Source organism: Chlorocebus sabaeus, chromosome 4 (genome assembly GCF_047675955.1).
Source record: "Chlorocebus sabaeus isolate Y175 chromosome 4, mChlSab1.0.hap1, whole genome shotgun sequence".
Taxonomy (NCBI): Eukaryota; Metazoa; Chordata; class Mammalia; order Primates; family Cercopithecidae; genus Chlorocebus; species Chlorocebus sabaeus.
Genome location: NC_132907.1, coordinates 55835302 through 55851920, shown reverse-complemented (window position 1 = coordinate 55851920; position 16619 = coordinate 55835302). Strand labels below are relative to the sequence as shown.

At 34.8% G+C, this 16619-nt stretch overlaps 1 protein-coding gene across 5 annotated transcripts in view; it reads right to left on the bottom strand.

Annotated features, from left to right (window-relative positions):
• Positions 1–242: 242 nt before the first annotated feature.
• Positions 243–16619, bottom strand: part of FYB1 (FYN binding protein 1) — a 170561-nt gene continuing 154184 nt past the window's right edge. For 3 of the 5 annotated variants that reach the window (XM_073014783.1, XM_007961453.3, XM_007961454.3), the window contains exons 17-19: positions 6173–6206; positions 4058–4089; positions 1616–2800 (exon numbers count right to left, since the gene is read on the bottom strand). In XM_073014783.1, the coding sequence (XP_072870884.1) occupies positions 2778–2800; positions 4058–4089; positions 6173–6206 (89 nt within the window). In that variant the 3' untranslated portion in view covers positions 1616–2777. Of the gene's footprint in view, positions 2801–4057; positions 4090–6172; positions 6207–16619 lie in introns of all 5 variants that reach the window. The other 2 variants (XM_037990782.2, XM_007961456.3) reach the window with 1 other exon arrangement.

Sequence of the window (16619 nt, the reverse complement as noted above, 5' to 3'; positions counted from 1 at the left end):
TTCTCTGGGACAGTGTCTGGATATGGGTTAAGGTCGAAAGTTGTAGGGAATTGAAAGGAATTGCATTTAGTTATCTTAATTTCTGACACTAAAATAGGAGTCAAAGTATTAGGAGCCTTGGTAGCAGGTTTGATCCTGAAGAGGAGATATCCCATCTTCTGAGGCTGAAGCTAAAGAGTCAGAGTTCGATGCAGAGAAAGACTCTTTTGTAGATGTAGGATCAAGTTAAGGGAGAAGAAGCCTGATGGTATCAATATTAAAAACATATATTTATTTATTTTTTTTGAGACAGGGTAAATTTGTTTTGAGACAGTGGTACAAACATGGCTTACTGCAGCCTCGACCTCTCAGGCTCCAGTGATCCTCCTACCACAGCCTCCTAAGTAGCTGGAACTACAGGCATGTGCCACCACACATAGCTAATTACTTGTATTTATTGTAGAGACAGGGTTTTACCATGTTGCCCAGGCTGGTCTGGAACTCCTGGGCTCATGAAACGTGCCTGCCTTGGCCTCCCAAAGTGCTAGGATTACAGATGTGAGGCACTGCATCTGGCTAGCCTCAATTTATTTAATGAAGTAGGAGGCAAGGTTATCCATTGAAGGTATTATTTATTTGCAGCTCATCTCAAGTGACAAAATTCCATACATAAGACTATAACATAAATCATATTTAATATATTAAAAATAATACTTCAAATATATCTTTCACATTAAGATGATTATCTATTATGTAAATCTTTCCTAGGTGTGTGCGTCTGTTTCTTGATGTATAAACCAAAACTCTGAAATATTCTCTTGATCTGACTTCGACTTTTAAAAACTGACATTGTATTGAATTGATTAATTCTCAATCAGAAAAAAAATTGCTGTCAGACTGCAGTGCGAGTCTGCCTCAACGAAGGCAGGAGGAGGGATGGTTGGAAGTGCCTCAGGACACTCTGAAAGTTTAGCAAACTTATCAGGGAGTCCTCAAACTAAAGCTGGCCAAAAACTTCAGCATAAAAACTATTCTGTCTGTGTATTATACATATTTACTACCAAACTTAATAAACAAAAAACACTTTTGAACCAGGTAATTTTATGTAGTATGAAAAGAAATTCATCACATGGTAATATACTGGCTAATGCTATTTAGAAGTAGACATCAAAATATTTCATAATTGGAGGGAATCTTTGGAGATTAGTGGTTTCTAATCTGGGGGCCTCAGACACCCAAAATCTATATATTGACCAGTGGAAGTTGATGATTTATTATCAAATTTGAAAGTACCTAATGGAAACCCCACTTCATCTCTGTGAAGATTTTCAGTTCCTTTGCAGTTATTTGAAATTATTTCAATTCTGTGGGGCCGCTTCAGAAACTCCAATGGGCCTTTGTAATATTAAAATGTGGAGAATGCTTTAATCATTATTTAATCAATGAGCTTAAAAAATAGACAAAAGCTTTTGAAACATGGGACTGAAGTAGGGGGAGCATTACAAAAGCCTAAGGTAATTGGTAGTGAAGAGTTGGAAAAACTTACTTAGTCTAATCTTGTAATTTACAGATGAGGAAACTGAGAAGATAAATAATTTATTCAATATCACTTGAAGGTTCATTAGTAAAAGGGCCAGCATTAGGATTTGCTCATTTTGTACTCTAGGAGTTGTTAAAAGCACTTAATATCTTCTTTTCTTAGGTGTTAGGATTTTTCATTTTTTAAATCATGCTATTTAGTGTTCTTAACATTTGAAACCCAAATGCTTCATTTTTTTTTTTTTTGATTGCTTTGGGAATGAGTATGTACTGTTAGAGAATGGCCCAATCCAAACACTAGAGTTTTAATAATTTCTACTCCCTCTGCTGGCCAACTTTCCAGTAAAATGGTTTTTTAAAAAAAGAGAAAAAAATGCAGCAGTAATTGAAACAAAAACAAAAACTTTAAAAAGTGTCTTCATTATAAAGAGGTGCCATGCCATAAAAGCCTAGCTAGTTTCAAGGTCCATTCTTCCATTCCTCATGATTTTAGGGTTATCCTCATTCAGATCTACTCTACTTATAATAGTACTTTAAACACAGCACAGAATTAAACCATTAGCATGTGAATCTGCAAAAAGAGAACTTGTTTTAGACTCTTCTACAGTTTAGACTTCAATGTGCATACTAAATGCATAACATTCGTATCAAATAATTAACATTTATATACAATTAACAAATAGGGACAAATTTTATACAGAACTTCTTCTACGCTATAATTTTTGAAAACATTTAACTCACTAGCAAGAGGTAAGACAGCACTGCCTTTTTAAAAGACAGGTCACTTGAATAGAGAATATAAGATATAACCATAAGTAGAAGTATAAACAATAATTTTTCTTCTGGTGGAATGTTTTAAAATTTCCTTTCTTACATTATTATTCTTCCTTAGGTTTTTTTAGACAGGTCATTTCTTCTTGAATGATTTTCGTTTTTCTTTTCTTTTTACTTTTTGAAGGGGGATTATTTACTGATGGTCTAAAAGAAGCACCTTCAAATTCTTCATAATTGTAGCCAAAGCAGAAATGGGATATTTAATAATTCTTACATCTCACTAATGTAGTCTTCTGATATAACAATTAAGCAGAGATTATTTTCTATGTTCAAACTTTAAAAACTTTGTAAAGATAATTGGGATTTCATAACAAATGATAAGTGGTTTTGTGCATTGATTTTCTTGATACCCAATAACATGCCAATTAAAATCCAGACTTCACACTGGCACCTAAGGAACACAGCAGGATGACCAAAGCTGAGTGTTAGTCATTGTCATAGATGCAACCTGAAAGAAAAAAAATACAAATTTAAATATGGTTATTAAAAACATATTCTCTAAGTATTCCAAGTTTGGAAATGTGGGTGATTCATACTCTCTTGGTTAAGGATTAAAAAAAATAGAACTGGCTAACTTTATAAAAAACGAGTTAAATGGAAGACCATATATTTAACTTTTATTATTTAGTATATAATTCCAACAAAATTTCTGGACAGATTTATTCTCTATTAAAATGAGACTCAAGATTATTTTACGTGGCACTTAAACATTTACTTTTTGGTAGTCACTCTGTGTCCGGAGCTGCGTGGCCCGGCCATAGCGATCATAACTGACGACTGACGCCTGAGCTCTATACATTTCCACTTTATGCCTCCTCCCTAGATTTACTTTCTTCCTTGTTCTGCTGTCTCATACGCCAGTACAAAATGGCGCTCTTCCGGGTTCTTCATCACCCATTTTCCCGCCCTCGGGAAAATAAATGATCAACTTACAGCGCAGCGCCATCCCGCGCCCAGGAAAATTACCAACCCACGGCGCAGGCGCAACATGACGTCCGACGGAAGAAACCAATACCTACCTGGCCACGCCCACCGCAGGGCCACCATCATCGCCCTGGCCCAACCTCCACCCCTGCCGGTCTATATAAGGCATTACACTGCCACCAATAAACGAGACTTGATCAGGATACTGTCTTGTCTCCATTTCTTGTGTCTCTTGTCCCCCCGAGTTCCCACTCCCTCTTCTAGGGCCTACATTGAGGATCCCGTGGGATGGGACAACTCTGAACAAGGTTGAAGATATTAAAGATCCAGAATCGTAAGTTTAAAAGACTAAAGGACATCATGGTCAACACCATGCATCATTTCAGTTAGATTAATTTTTTATAGTTTGGAACTATATGATGCTTAGAGAATATTGGTATTACTGGTTACGAAATAAGTACCTATCTATTTGCCAAAAATGTTTATTTGTTTGGATAAAAGAAATTCTTATTATGAGTCACAGTACAATAAAAAATTTATCAAATATTTTTATACTTCTGTTTTCAAAGAAATAAATGAGGTTTTTCCTTAATTTTCCATCTTGTGGGAAATGTGGTATTGTCCCCCCATTATGCCAGGGCATTTACCTTTTCTAACGTTTTCAAATGATTCAAATTCTGATCAGATTGGAAGTCTCTAATCCAACAAACTATTTTTAGTATTTATAAAAACAGTAAATTCACTATGACTGTTCGCTGGAGTGGTACTACATAAGACTTACCATCAGCAATATCATCATAGATCTCTCCATCACTGTAAATGTAAAAAAATAATTTTTATTTTAAAGAAACTATCATCTTAGCATTAGAGCAATATATAGAAGATTAACAGTATGATTTTATAAGGCACAATTAAGGCTTTTAAGCATAGTATGCATTTTTAAGTAGAAATACATTTGATATTTATTATCTCTTCTTTCATTGACTTAATCTAGTCCTCTGTTTCATTTTACATACAGAATAATTAAAACATCCTTCAAGAGCATAGACTACGCCTTACTCATCTTTGTAAGACATGTTTGTTAACAATGTACTAAACATCATGGAACAACACTCCCATTGGGGGCCTTAATTCAAAGTAGCAATGGACTTTTATATCTGTTAATACCAGATTCACACTTTCACTTGAATTTCAAATGGTGAATGAAATACAATAATAATTGGCATAGGAAATGGTTGCATCACTCTCACATTTTAATTATAACTCACACATATAATAAAATATATAAATATTAGTTACAGAATAAGTAACCAAGATATTATTATGGTAATTCTTACATAATTTTAAAACTATTACTTATGATGATAGGCAGCATCCATAATAGCAATTTTGGCTACTTTTACACATTTTAGGTTTTGCTTGGCCCTAAATCTTTGTGGTATTTTCTATCCGACAAACATACTGAGTCCCTTCTATGTGCCAGGAGACATAAATATGAGTAAGGGACAAGCTTTGCTTTTAAGTACCTTATAATGAAACAGGAGATTATATAAGAAATAAAAATAGAGAGTATTATAAACATGAACATTGCCTTGAAATGTAAGATATACTTCTAAAATTCAGAAATGCAGGGTGGCTTTGTCACTTAGACCAGACTTAGTGTTTGCTATACAATCTCTGCGCTTTATCATGGAAGCAGCACCAGGCCCTTCAAACTGCTGCCAACTATGGCAGATGCTGTGAGTTCCCTATGTCTTCTGTTTGGATCTTTTCTCTGAGATGGAGGGAGGGTTTGGCTAATGGAAATCTCATCCAAATGCAGGAAGGATAGATTTTTCTGTCATTTATACAATAAACATTTATTAAGTATTTGCTTCAATAGGTGGTGAACCAACAATTACTTACAGAGTATGCTTTCTAAAATCTCTCAATCAGCCTGTAATAATCACTGATGCAAATGTTGTCCTATTATTTGCCACACATTCTGTCCTTAAAATTTGTATCTTTCATAGAACAAAACCTATCGAAAGTCTCATGCCTCCCACTGTGATTAATGTGCTCAGGAGAACAAAGGTATTATGATTATTTTCCTTTGGCCACTACTGGTTTGCTGACAAAGCTCTTCACACCGATTTGTGTTTTTCTGATTGGTGTCAGGTTGTTGATGGATACACAGTTTGTGACTCCTCATGGATCTTTTCATTGCGCTGAATTCTGTAAATCTTTGCATTGGCATGTGACCTAACCTGATAATGGAGTTCATTTCTTACACTGGGTTACTTGGGACAGAATCTTATGTTTTGGAGGACTCCAAAGGCACACTAGTACCAGACTGTGACAGACTGTGACAATGTCTTATTCATAAGAATAGAAGAATCATTGACGACTGTCTTTTTCTCTGGCATGCTTCCAAAAAAGGCAACATAGTACTCTACTATGCCTAGTGTGAGTGAAGCAAAGCCCTTAATTAAGGGCTAAACTATGAACTGTTAACAGGTGATATTAGCACCTACTGTGAAGTCACTAATTGGTCCCAAGTTAATTCCATTCAATCAACTGCATTAGCAAGTAAAATGTAAAATATTAATGAAAAGGTTACTGACTTTGACCTGTCTTCAGTGTTTGCTGAGAGCCTAATGAATATATAAAACTATTAACTATGAGCTGTACAATTTTAAATGAGAAGGGCTTCTTGCCTATTTAAAAGAGTAGCACTTTATGAAAACCTTACCTTTATTATGGATACTAGCATGTTAACGTTAGTATAGCATATTGTTTTTAAATTTATTTATGATAGTTCAGTAGGTTACATTATTTACATAAGATTAGAAATATTTTTAAAAGAAAGGCACAAAATTCTTTTCACAAGCATAGTAGTAGAAGAAAATGGGCTTACTTGTCTGCTAGATAACTCCGAAGGACATAACCATCTATGAAGGAAAAAGAAAATATATTTCATTAATAATACAGGTTTGAAAAATCTTTAGTATTTCTTTCAGGAAATCAAAACACAATAGAGTAATCATAGTATACTGAATAATTGTATCTATCTCTGGAAATGACCCATTTTTCTTACTTGTGTCTACTTTTGTGTCCATCCTTTCTTCTCCTTTTCTCCCTAACTTTTCTGTTTCTCTAATATGTCTCTTTTTTGCTCCAATTTCAATCTTTCCTCCTTTCTCCTTTAAATAAAAAAAAGCAACTTCTTTTCATTAAGCTTCTGTAGGCTATAGAACAGAGTTCTTTCAATTTTTAATCTATTTCTTCAATGTGTTACCCCATGATCCAGTTTTAGGAAGAATTTAGTAAGCATGGATTATAAAAGTAGTTTATTGGTAAGTATTTTAAATACCACCAGGTCTAAGACTTACTTTATAAAATTTTCTTATATTGAGCAGACATACAACTGTATTCAACTCCCCTTTCAGATGCCAGCCAGCTATTGACTACTAGGGGGACTATGCATTGTAAATAGTCTCAAACAGGTCTCTTTTACTCTGTATGGAAGAAATTCCTGTACTGTTTTGCTATTGGACAGTATCAACATTTGCATTTCATCACTCATGGAGCAAAAGCATTATTGGAAGAGCACACACTATGAATTCTGTGATGCCTGGTTAAGTAGAAAGTAAGCCATATTTTATGCAGGAAAGCTAAGTTTTGTTGTTGTTGTTATATGAGGGGCACCTTATATTTGCCCCTCATTGTGCAAATATTTCTCAGGAAAAATATAAACTATTTTTCTTAAGAAAATGCCTGCTGATATCTAATTAATATCACTAATCTTTGGAATTGTTAGTTTTGTGTTAGTGCCTAAAATCTGTTGTATGCTTCAGATTAGTACCATTTATTGCTTCCTTAATACAATCTCTAAATAATTTCTCTCAGTGAGTCAATCTATTGGTCTTCGTCCACTTTAGATCTAATTTTGGTTCTGAATCAAAGCAAGCATATTACAAATTATAAGGAGAAAGCTCATAAGCAAAAATTAATAATACAAATGATAAACTTACTTAAATGTATTGATGTCATATTGCCATTGATTAAACATGAAAATATTTTTTAAAAGTTAGAATCATAAAACTGAATTTATACATTAACATTTAAGAAAATGAACTTTCCCTTGAAGTGTTACAGGGTTAAAAAAAAAAACTCCACTAAAATATTTTATCAAGAAACTTACCACTTTTTAATAGAAACTATAAGTATCATATTTGGAAAATAAAGAATCAAAGTTATCCTTGAATTCTCATAGTAGGAAAGTAATGAAACATGTGCCAAGATAAAAGCACAATAACGTATTACTCAGAGTATAAAAAATTAGAAGTAGGAAAAGTAATGAAACACTAGGAACATAGGAAAGTAATGAAACATGTCAAGATAATAAAAGCACAATAACATACTACTCAGAGTATAAAAAAATTAGAACATGTTGCACCTTCCTTCATATTTCAATTAATGCAAAAGTAGCAAAAAGTATTAATGTAAGAACATCTACAATTAATATCTATAGTCTGTGGGTAGGCTTTGATATCACAGTTCATTTCATATTAACAGACTTTCTTTTTAAATAAGGTATACATAATAATTTAGTGTAATTTTTTTAAAGAGATAAGCTCATGTCCAACAAATTCAATTCTACATGTGTCTCTCAAAAGAGAAAAATCACTGCAAGTAACAAGCTTATAGAACAAATTGTGGAGTTTGTATCAGGGTCCTCATAACTGAAATAACTTTTCATCTATACCTATACTTAGGGTTACACTAAAATTAGAACAGTTTTCTACAGATAGTAATAGCCATTGACTTCTTTTTATCAGTTAAAATTGGGGGTTCTGCTTTCATTTTGGATTTTTTCCTAAAACAAATTGGAAAATAACACAATAGTAAATGTTCCCATAATATACTCATGTTGATGTTAATAATTTAAAAATAATGATGTGTATGAACTGAAGCTTTCAACACTGAAGTCAATCTCATATGATTTGGTAGGACTTCATACACTCTCTGAGCTAAAATTGGATGATAAATAGAGAAATATGTAAGAGTTATAAACTGTTGTTAGAGACTGCAGTTATTCCGGCATCAGATATAAAGTTCAAAACAAAGAGAATGTGATCACCATTTTTAGAAATTAAAGATTTTTATTTGCTTACACTTTTAGGTAATCTATTTTTAAAAACTAATTTATGCTAAAATTTTGCAGGCTTGGATAAAACACTAAATGTAGAGAGCTAAAACAGTCCTTTACATGACCAAAGTTAATCATTCATGATAAACAACTTAATACCTCAACTTTACAAATTGCTTATAAAAAACATATTCTCTTAGATTCTCAACCTGTATTTCCATTCCCTCCTATATCTGTGTGTTCAAGAGTTCTAAGGAACAGCCTTCTCCTGTGTTGAACACTTTGTTGCTGTTGTGTGTTTGTGTGAAATACATAAACATCAATAATTGGGAATATTATTTAAGAAAATGTATTAGGGAGATGGAGTGTGAGATGGTACTGTGCTGCAGAAATGATGTGATAACATGGGGCTTGCTAGCTATAAAATCACAATTATATAGCCTTTTTACAGGGTAAATGACTTTTAATACAATACAGGTTTTGCTGTCTGGTACCTTTAAAAATCTCAGCTAAAACTTCATTCTATTAAAAGCATGATTCATGACAGTGTCAAAACAAGTGACTTACCATAAATTTTTAAATAATCTCTCCATTATAGGTCCTAGAAATATATCTATATTTTTTTGCAATAGGAAAATCTGTTTGTTCATGTTACATATCTACATTTATTATAGGGAATGTTAGTGAAAAATATAAACACATGAAATAACAACAACAACAAAAATCTTATCATGGTCTGTATCCTGTAGAAGGGCAGCTATGTTTAGCACTGTAATATTGTGAGTGTGGGCACACCAGGGATTCTCACATATCATATGAAATTATTATTTGGAAACCTCACATTTATAGAGCAGAACATAATGGCTTGAAACAAATGTTTTGAAATATGTGGTGGGATAGAGCCAGTTAGGAAAATAACACCCACCCCCAATATGTGCCAGTTAATTTCTTCCCCAAACGTTTGCTTGCTACAGGGCAGATGTGTCTCAGGACTAATGACTCACCTTGTAGAAGGATATTGTGAATACAGATTAACCAAGGAAATAGAAAATATCTTTGGAAAAGTGGAAATTATCTTCATTCTAATATTTTCAAATTTTTACTTAATAAAAATGAAAACATACTGTTTCATCATTATTTCATTTGTTGTGGGTAAATCCAGAAATAAAGTTAAATGTACTCAATTTGGCCTCATGCAGTTTAAAAACAAGAAAATCATATTGTATAGATTTACCTAGGCAAGTGGAACAATGTCCAATTTCAGTGGAAAATGCTCATAATAAAAGAAAAAACAGAGTGTTGTGTATAATATGAATATAAATTATTATCCTAGTTTTATAAAAATGTTCACTCTTCCCCTCTTCTCTGTTTCTATTGTTATTTCTGGAACTTCATATTTGGACAACATTTTAACTTTCTAAATTTTAAAAATTTTCTTTCAGTAAGCATGTGTTGTTTTAAAATTGAAAACAAATTATGTAAGTTAAAAAAAAAATGATCAATCGGATTTGGGAAGATTGAAAGCACCTTTAAAATCCCTTGGTCTTTGATGCCTAAAGAAAATGGAGAGCATTTTGGCCACAGATAACTCAGGCAAAAAGTATCTCATTCTACATTTTTTGTAGAAAGTTTTTTTCAGTCACAGGAAGTGGGAAAACTCACAGCTTATGAGACATAGAGTTGTGGAATATGTATAAATATTAGCAAGAAACTAAACATTTGGCAATGCGCCAGAAATTTATATTGAAGATTTCAATGCCTACACAGTAGGAGCTTCTACAAGTTAATGGGTGAAGCTTGATCGAATGTGATAATGCCTGTAAAAGTGGCTTATGCCCCACTCCGTAATTGTAAGGGATTGTTGTTCTTGCTTTAGCCTTTAATTGTTATCGTTACAAACTTTAGGTTGAAATAGGCTATGCTTTTCTTTCTCTGATGGATTAAAGAAGAATGGAAGGTAAGGATAACATTAGTTTCACCTTGGTGCTCGGTTACAAATGCAAAGACATCTGTAATCAGAAGATGCAGAAATAAGGAACCAAAAGATTTAGAGGCAATGGCATATAACAATCTAACTACATCACTAAAGCCAGAGGAGAGAACTTCTGTCTTCTAACCAGTTAAAGTATTCAGCGGACTTGTTTCTGTGAGTGTCTGTATGTCAGACTTTCATCTGGCTATCCAACTGCAGTTTCCAAATTGTTTCATTCAATCCAGCAAGTCCCACACAAGGTGCAAGGCATTGTGTAATGTGTTGACAATACAATGTTGAGAACATTTCATTGAAGTGACTCTGAAGCTCAGAGTCTAATAAGAGTGATAGATTGATAAAACAATAATGACAATGACAGCAGCAAAAGAAGTATCATGGTAGAGTTGGGGAGAGATTAACTGTGATGGTGTGGCTGGGAGTAGGGACTGGGGGTGCTTCTAATTTTAGATGACAACTGAGTTTTTTTAATAGAGAATCATGGGCATTTCAAGTTGAATTCCTAGCATAGTAGGATGAAACACATAATTTTTTTTTTTTTTTTTTTTTGAGACAGAGTCTCGCTCTGTCAACCAGACAGGAGTGCAGAGGCGCAGTCTCGGCTAACTGCAACCTCTGCCTCCTGGGTTCAAGCGATTCTCCTGCCCCAGCTTCTCTAGTAGCTGGATTATAGGTGTGCGCCAACATGCCTAGCTAATTTTGTATTTTTGGTAGAGATGGTGTTTCGTCATGTTGGCCAGGCTGGTCTCAAATTCCTGACCTAAAGTGATCTGCCTACCTCTGCCTCCCAAAGTCCTGGGATTATAGGCATGAGCTACTGAGGCTGGCCAAAACACGAGATTTATTCAGGGAATGACAAGTGAATAGTTTGTATTTCTGGAGTGTCAGTTGTAGATGGAAAACAGCAGTGGGTGAGGGTAAGCCTAGATGATAAAGAGTTTTATGTGCTAGCCTAAACACTGTATTTTTTAAAATAATATTTGGATAACTTTGTGGGGAAATGGATTCTGAGTGTAAGGGCAAAGATAGATGTATCACTAGAAAGGCTATTGCAATCATCTAGGAAAGGGAGGGTTAAACAATCTTATAGAGGTGTGTGAAGAATGAATTAGCTATTTTAAAAAATTAAGAATGTCAAGGACCCAGTCCATGGAAGGAGTAAGCAGGTTTGTAAAAATTAAGAAAGGCAGGAGGTTAGGAAAAATAAAACTGAAATTAAGTAGATAAGGTGATTAAACCATAAAATAATACTTAACCTGAAAGTCAGTAACATGCTCCTAGTGCCTCTCTCTTACACCCGCATCCTTACCATGTAAGTAACTGCATATCCAACTGACAGTACTTGCATTTAAAAAATTTTTCACTAATGGCTTTTCTCTGGCTTCTGGCTACCTTCCCAGGAATAGGCTTCAGCTCCTGAAGGACAGGAGTTGGTGTATAAATATCCCAATTTGTTTCCCACTGGATGGGATAACACTAACACTTGGGGGTCTCCAGTAGGATCAAGCTCCAATAATCCAAGCGGTAACTTTTTGATAATAAGACTTTATTGGCTGCCTTCGCTCCCCTATCTCATTTCTCCACTTGCCACTGGCATTTTTGCAGAATCACTTTATGGGGAAGCCAAAAACAGTGCAATCAAACTAGAACTCAGGACTAAGAAACTCAATCAAAACTGCTCAACTACATGGAAACTGAACAACCTGCTCCTGAATGACTACTGGGTATATAACGAAATGAAGGCAGAAATAAAGATGTTCTTTGAAACCAATGAGAGCAAAGATACAACATACCAGAATCTCTGGGACACAATTAAAGCAGTGTGTAGAGGGAAATTTATAGCACTAAATGCCCACAAGAGAAAGCAGGAAAGATCTAAAATTGACACCCTAACATCACAATTAAAAGAACTAGAGAAGCAAGAGCAAACACATTTAAAAGCTAGCAGAAGGCAAGAAATAACTAAGATCAGAGCAGAACTGAAGGAGATAGAGACACAAAAAACCCTCCAAGAAATCAATGAATCCAGGAGCTGGCTTTTTGAAAAGATCAACAAAATTGATAGACCACTAGTAAGACTAATAAAGAAGAAAAGAGAGAAGAATCAAATAGAAGCAGTAAAAAATGATAAAGGGGATATCACCACCGACCCCACAGAAATACAAACTACCATCAGAGAATACTATAAACACCTCTACGCAAATAAACTAGAACACCTAGAAGAAATGGATAATTTCCTGGACACTTACACTCTCCCAAGACTAAACCAGGAAAAAGTTGAATCCCTGAATAGACCAATAGCAGGCTCTGAAATTGAGGCAATAATTAAGAGCCTACCAACCAAAAAAAGTCCAGGACCAGACGGATTCACAGCCGAATTCTACCAGAGGTACAAGGAGGAGTTGGTACCATTCCTTCTGAAACTATTCCAATCAATAGAAAAAGAGGGAATCCTCCCTAACTCATTTTATGGGGCCAACATCATCCTGATACCAAAGCCTGACAGAGATACAACAAAAAAAGACAATTTTAGACCAATATCCCTGATGAACATCGATGCAAAAATCCTTAGTAAAATATTGGCAAATCAAATCCAGCAGCACATCAAAAAGCTTATCCACCATGATCAAGTGGCCTTCAACCCTGGGATGCAAGGCTGGTTCAACATACGCAAATCAATAAACGTAATCCAGCATATAAACAGAACCAAAGACAAAAACCACATGATTATCTCAATAGAGCAGAAAAGGCCTTTGACAAAATTCAACAGCCCTTCATGATAAAAACTCTCAATAAATTCGGTATTGATGGAATATATCTCAAAATAATAAGAGTTATTTATATTATATACCATCTCACACTAGTTAGAATGGCAATCATTAAAAAATCAGGAAACAACAGGTGCTGGAGAGGATGTGGAGAAATAGGAACGTTTTTACACTCTTGGTGGGACTGTAAACTGGTTCAACCATTGTGGAAAACTGTGGCAATTCCTCAAGGATCTAGAACTAGAAATACCATTTGACCCAGCCATCTCATTACTAGGGATATACCCAAAAGATTATAAGTCATGCTGCTATAAAGACACATGCACACATATGTTTATTATGGCACTATTCACAATAGCAATGACTTTGAATCAACCCAAATGCCCATCAGTGACAGACTGGATTAAGAAAATGTGGCACATATACACCACGGAATACTATGTAGCCATAAAAAGGATGAGTTTGTGTCCTTTGTAGGGACATGGATGCAGCTGGAAACCATCATTTGCAGCAAACTATCACAAGAACAGAAAACCAAATGCCGCATGTTCTCACTCATAGGTGGGAATTGAACAATGAGATCACTTGGACACAGGAAGGGGAATATCACACACCAGGTCCTATTGTGGGGTGGGGGGAGGGATAGCATTAGGATATATACCTAATGTAAATGACGAGTTAATGGGTGCAGCACACCAACATGGCACATGTATACATATGTAACAAACCTTCACATTGTGCACATGTACCCTAGAACTTAAAGTATAATAAATAAAATAAAATAAAATAAATCTACAATTATTAAATAACATAACAATTAAAAAAAAAGAAAAAATCCAGCCCATAGAAAGTCTTTACACAAAAAGCAACATGTGTATAAGTGCTACCATATAATCATGTGGTTTCCATCCCGTCTGAGATGTACCCCAAAGCCATCTAAGAATTTAGGTAGTCAACAATGAACTTGGAAACTGTAAAGTGCATTGATACTGAAGCAGAAAGAAAAAAGATATTTAAATGAAACTCTTGACTGTAATCTATCAGAAGTTTATGAAACATTTTCACCTCTAATTCTTAGAAGATGACACATTCTAAGAGAACAGGAGACCTCCAGTATTTGTAATAATACTTAGAATTATTGATTTTCAAGTAGAAAATGATATTAGATTATGCAGTTATTCTGAATGGCTACTTATTCTTCAAGTCTGCTGGTTCCTAGGAAGATAAGAGTCTCTTCGCTGAATTTCTCTTACTGGTGCCATATCTATTCCTGTCCATCGATATCCATACATGTTTGTTGATGAGATCATCACATCCTTGTTACTTAGGATATGTGAAGATCCATGCTGATCCAAGGACCAGCAGCATCAATTACCTGGGAGCCTGAAAACCCATAGAATGTCATGCCATTTTTATAAATGTAAGGTGGGAAAAAATAAGCAAAAAAAAAAAAAAAAAAAAAAAGAATGTCAGACCTCACTTCTACATTTTCAAAAAGATCCCCATTGATGTGTATGTACTTCAAAGTTGGAGGAGCATTGCTTTAGATAAGACTTGCTGCTAAGCATGGTAGACTTAGGTCACTATGGCAAGATTTTCTTCTACCATACCAAGGGCAAGATATGCACAAGCTTCAGCTTGTGCCCCGGAGAGAGGTCTATGTGACAAATACTAGGACAATTCTCTGTTGTGAAAAATGGGAAATTTTTGGAAAGTAGAGACAGAAAACATATCATTTAGACTTATCACCTTATTGAGACTTTTCTTTTGGCGTTTAATTTTTTTTTTTAGTTCAGTTTCTCTTATTTGCATGCTTTTATAACATGGCTATAAATCCTACCCCAAATTAAACAGGTTTCTTACTTTTTCTACCATATGTCATGAGAGATTCATCATATTACTATCATAATTTTCATTTAGAACATTCAATTGGGTATATTCATCATAACATTTAATAATTTAAAAATCTGAATTTTTAAATATTTTTTGATGCAATTTGATGCTTATAGTTCCTTTTGCACTTATGGCTATTCCTTAAGGTAGATCCTTGCAAATCCTAGTCTGAATGGGGGTTTTCTTTGTCCCCTGGGGATCTTTCTACACATTATCTTCAGTGAACTTCCAATCTTAATATTACACTGACACGGCCCTTTATCTTTTGTACCCACATTCCGTATTTTCCTTTGAAAAGCCAACCACACCTCCTCCGTGATAAACTTTACATCCATTTCCTCCACCCTTGAGTCACTGTGTTTTATTCTTGAAACTCCATTTCAATTCCTGTCCCTGAGTCACCTTCCTCCCATTAAAATTAAACTCAGAGTCCATGTTTTCCATGCAGATTGACTAAGCTGATATGGGGCAGCTGTGGTGGCTATTCAGTTTCAAATATAAGACAATGTAATTTTGAATTCCTTTTCTCTGGATTTTAAATAAGCTTTTTTTTGAAATTTGATAAACATATTTTCATCTGTCAGCTTTCTTTTATTTTCTATTTTTGTTGTTGTTGTTTGTTTCTTGAGTCAGGGTATCGCTCTGTCACCCCAGCTGGAGTGTAGCAGTGGGATCATGGCTCACTGCAGCTCGGAACTCCTCAGCTCAAGTGATTTTTTCTGCCTTAGCCTCCCAAGTAGCTGGGACTACAGGCACACACCACTATATCTGGCTAATTTTTCTTTGATTTTTAGTAAAGACTAGGTCTTGCTGTGTTGCTCAGGCTGGTCTCAAACTCCTGAGTTCAAGCAATCATCCTGTCTCAGCCTCCCAAAGTGCTGGGATTACAGGCATGAGCCACCGCACCTGGCTCCCATCTGTCAACTTTAATAGCTGATAAAGTCAAAGGAGACGGGAACTTTTTTGGATTTACTTGGACTAGTATGTTGCACTAAGTGTGTTCAAATAAGAAATGAAAACAAGTGAATTTGCAAGGTAAGAAAACCAGAAATTCTAGGTGTGAAATATCCAGAATTCTACACAATTCTGTGTAATTTGAAATTCTACATAATTTTAAAACCAGGACAGAGCAAGAGACACTGTCTACTTTAGCACAGTGGTTCTAACTTTAGTGTATACATGAACGAGCTAGGGAAAAAGTTATCGTTACGTTTTTACCTGATTTCTAGAACTCATGTTTCAGCAAGTCAAGGGTGGGTCCAGGAAACTGTGATTTTAATACACACACAAGGGCTTTCTGATGCTGATGGTCTGTAGGACTGCATTTTGAGAAGCAGTAATTTGGCATTATTTTTGACACAGAGTATATAGATAGTATGTAGTAAATAAAAAGAGAATAAAATACATTGATTTCAGCACAGCATAATGACCAACTTCTGAATGAGTGCCACAATTTACAAAGGATAGAGCAAAAAGATAGAACAGTTAGTAAACACAGAGTCATCACTAAAACATGTCTGGTTGTTAAATTCTGGGGTGACATATACATACATATTGTAGT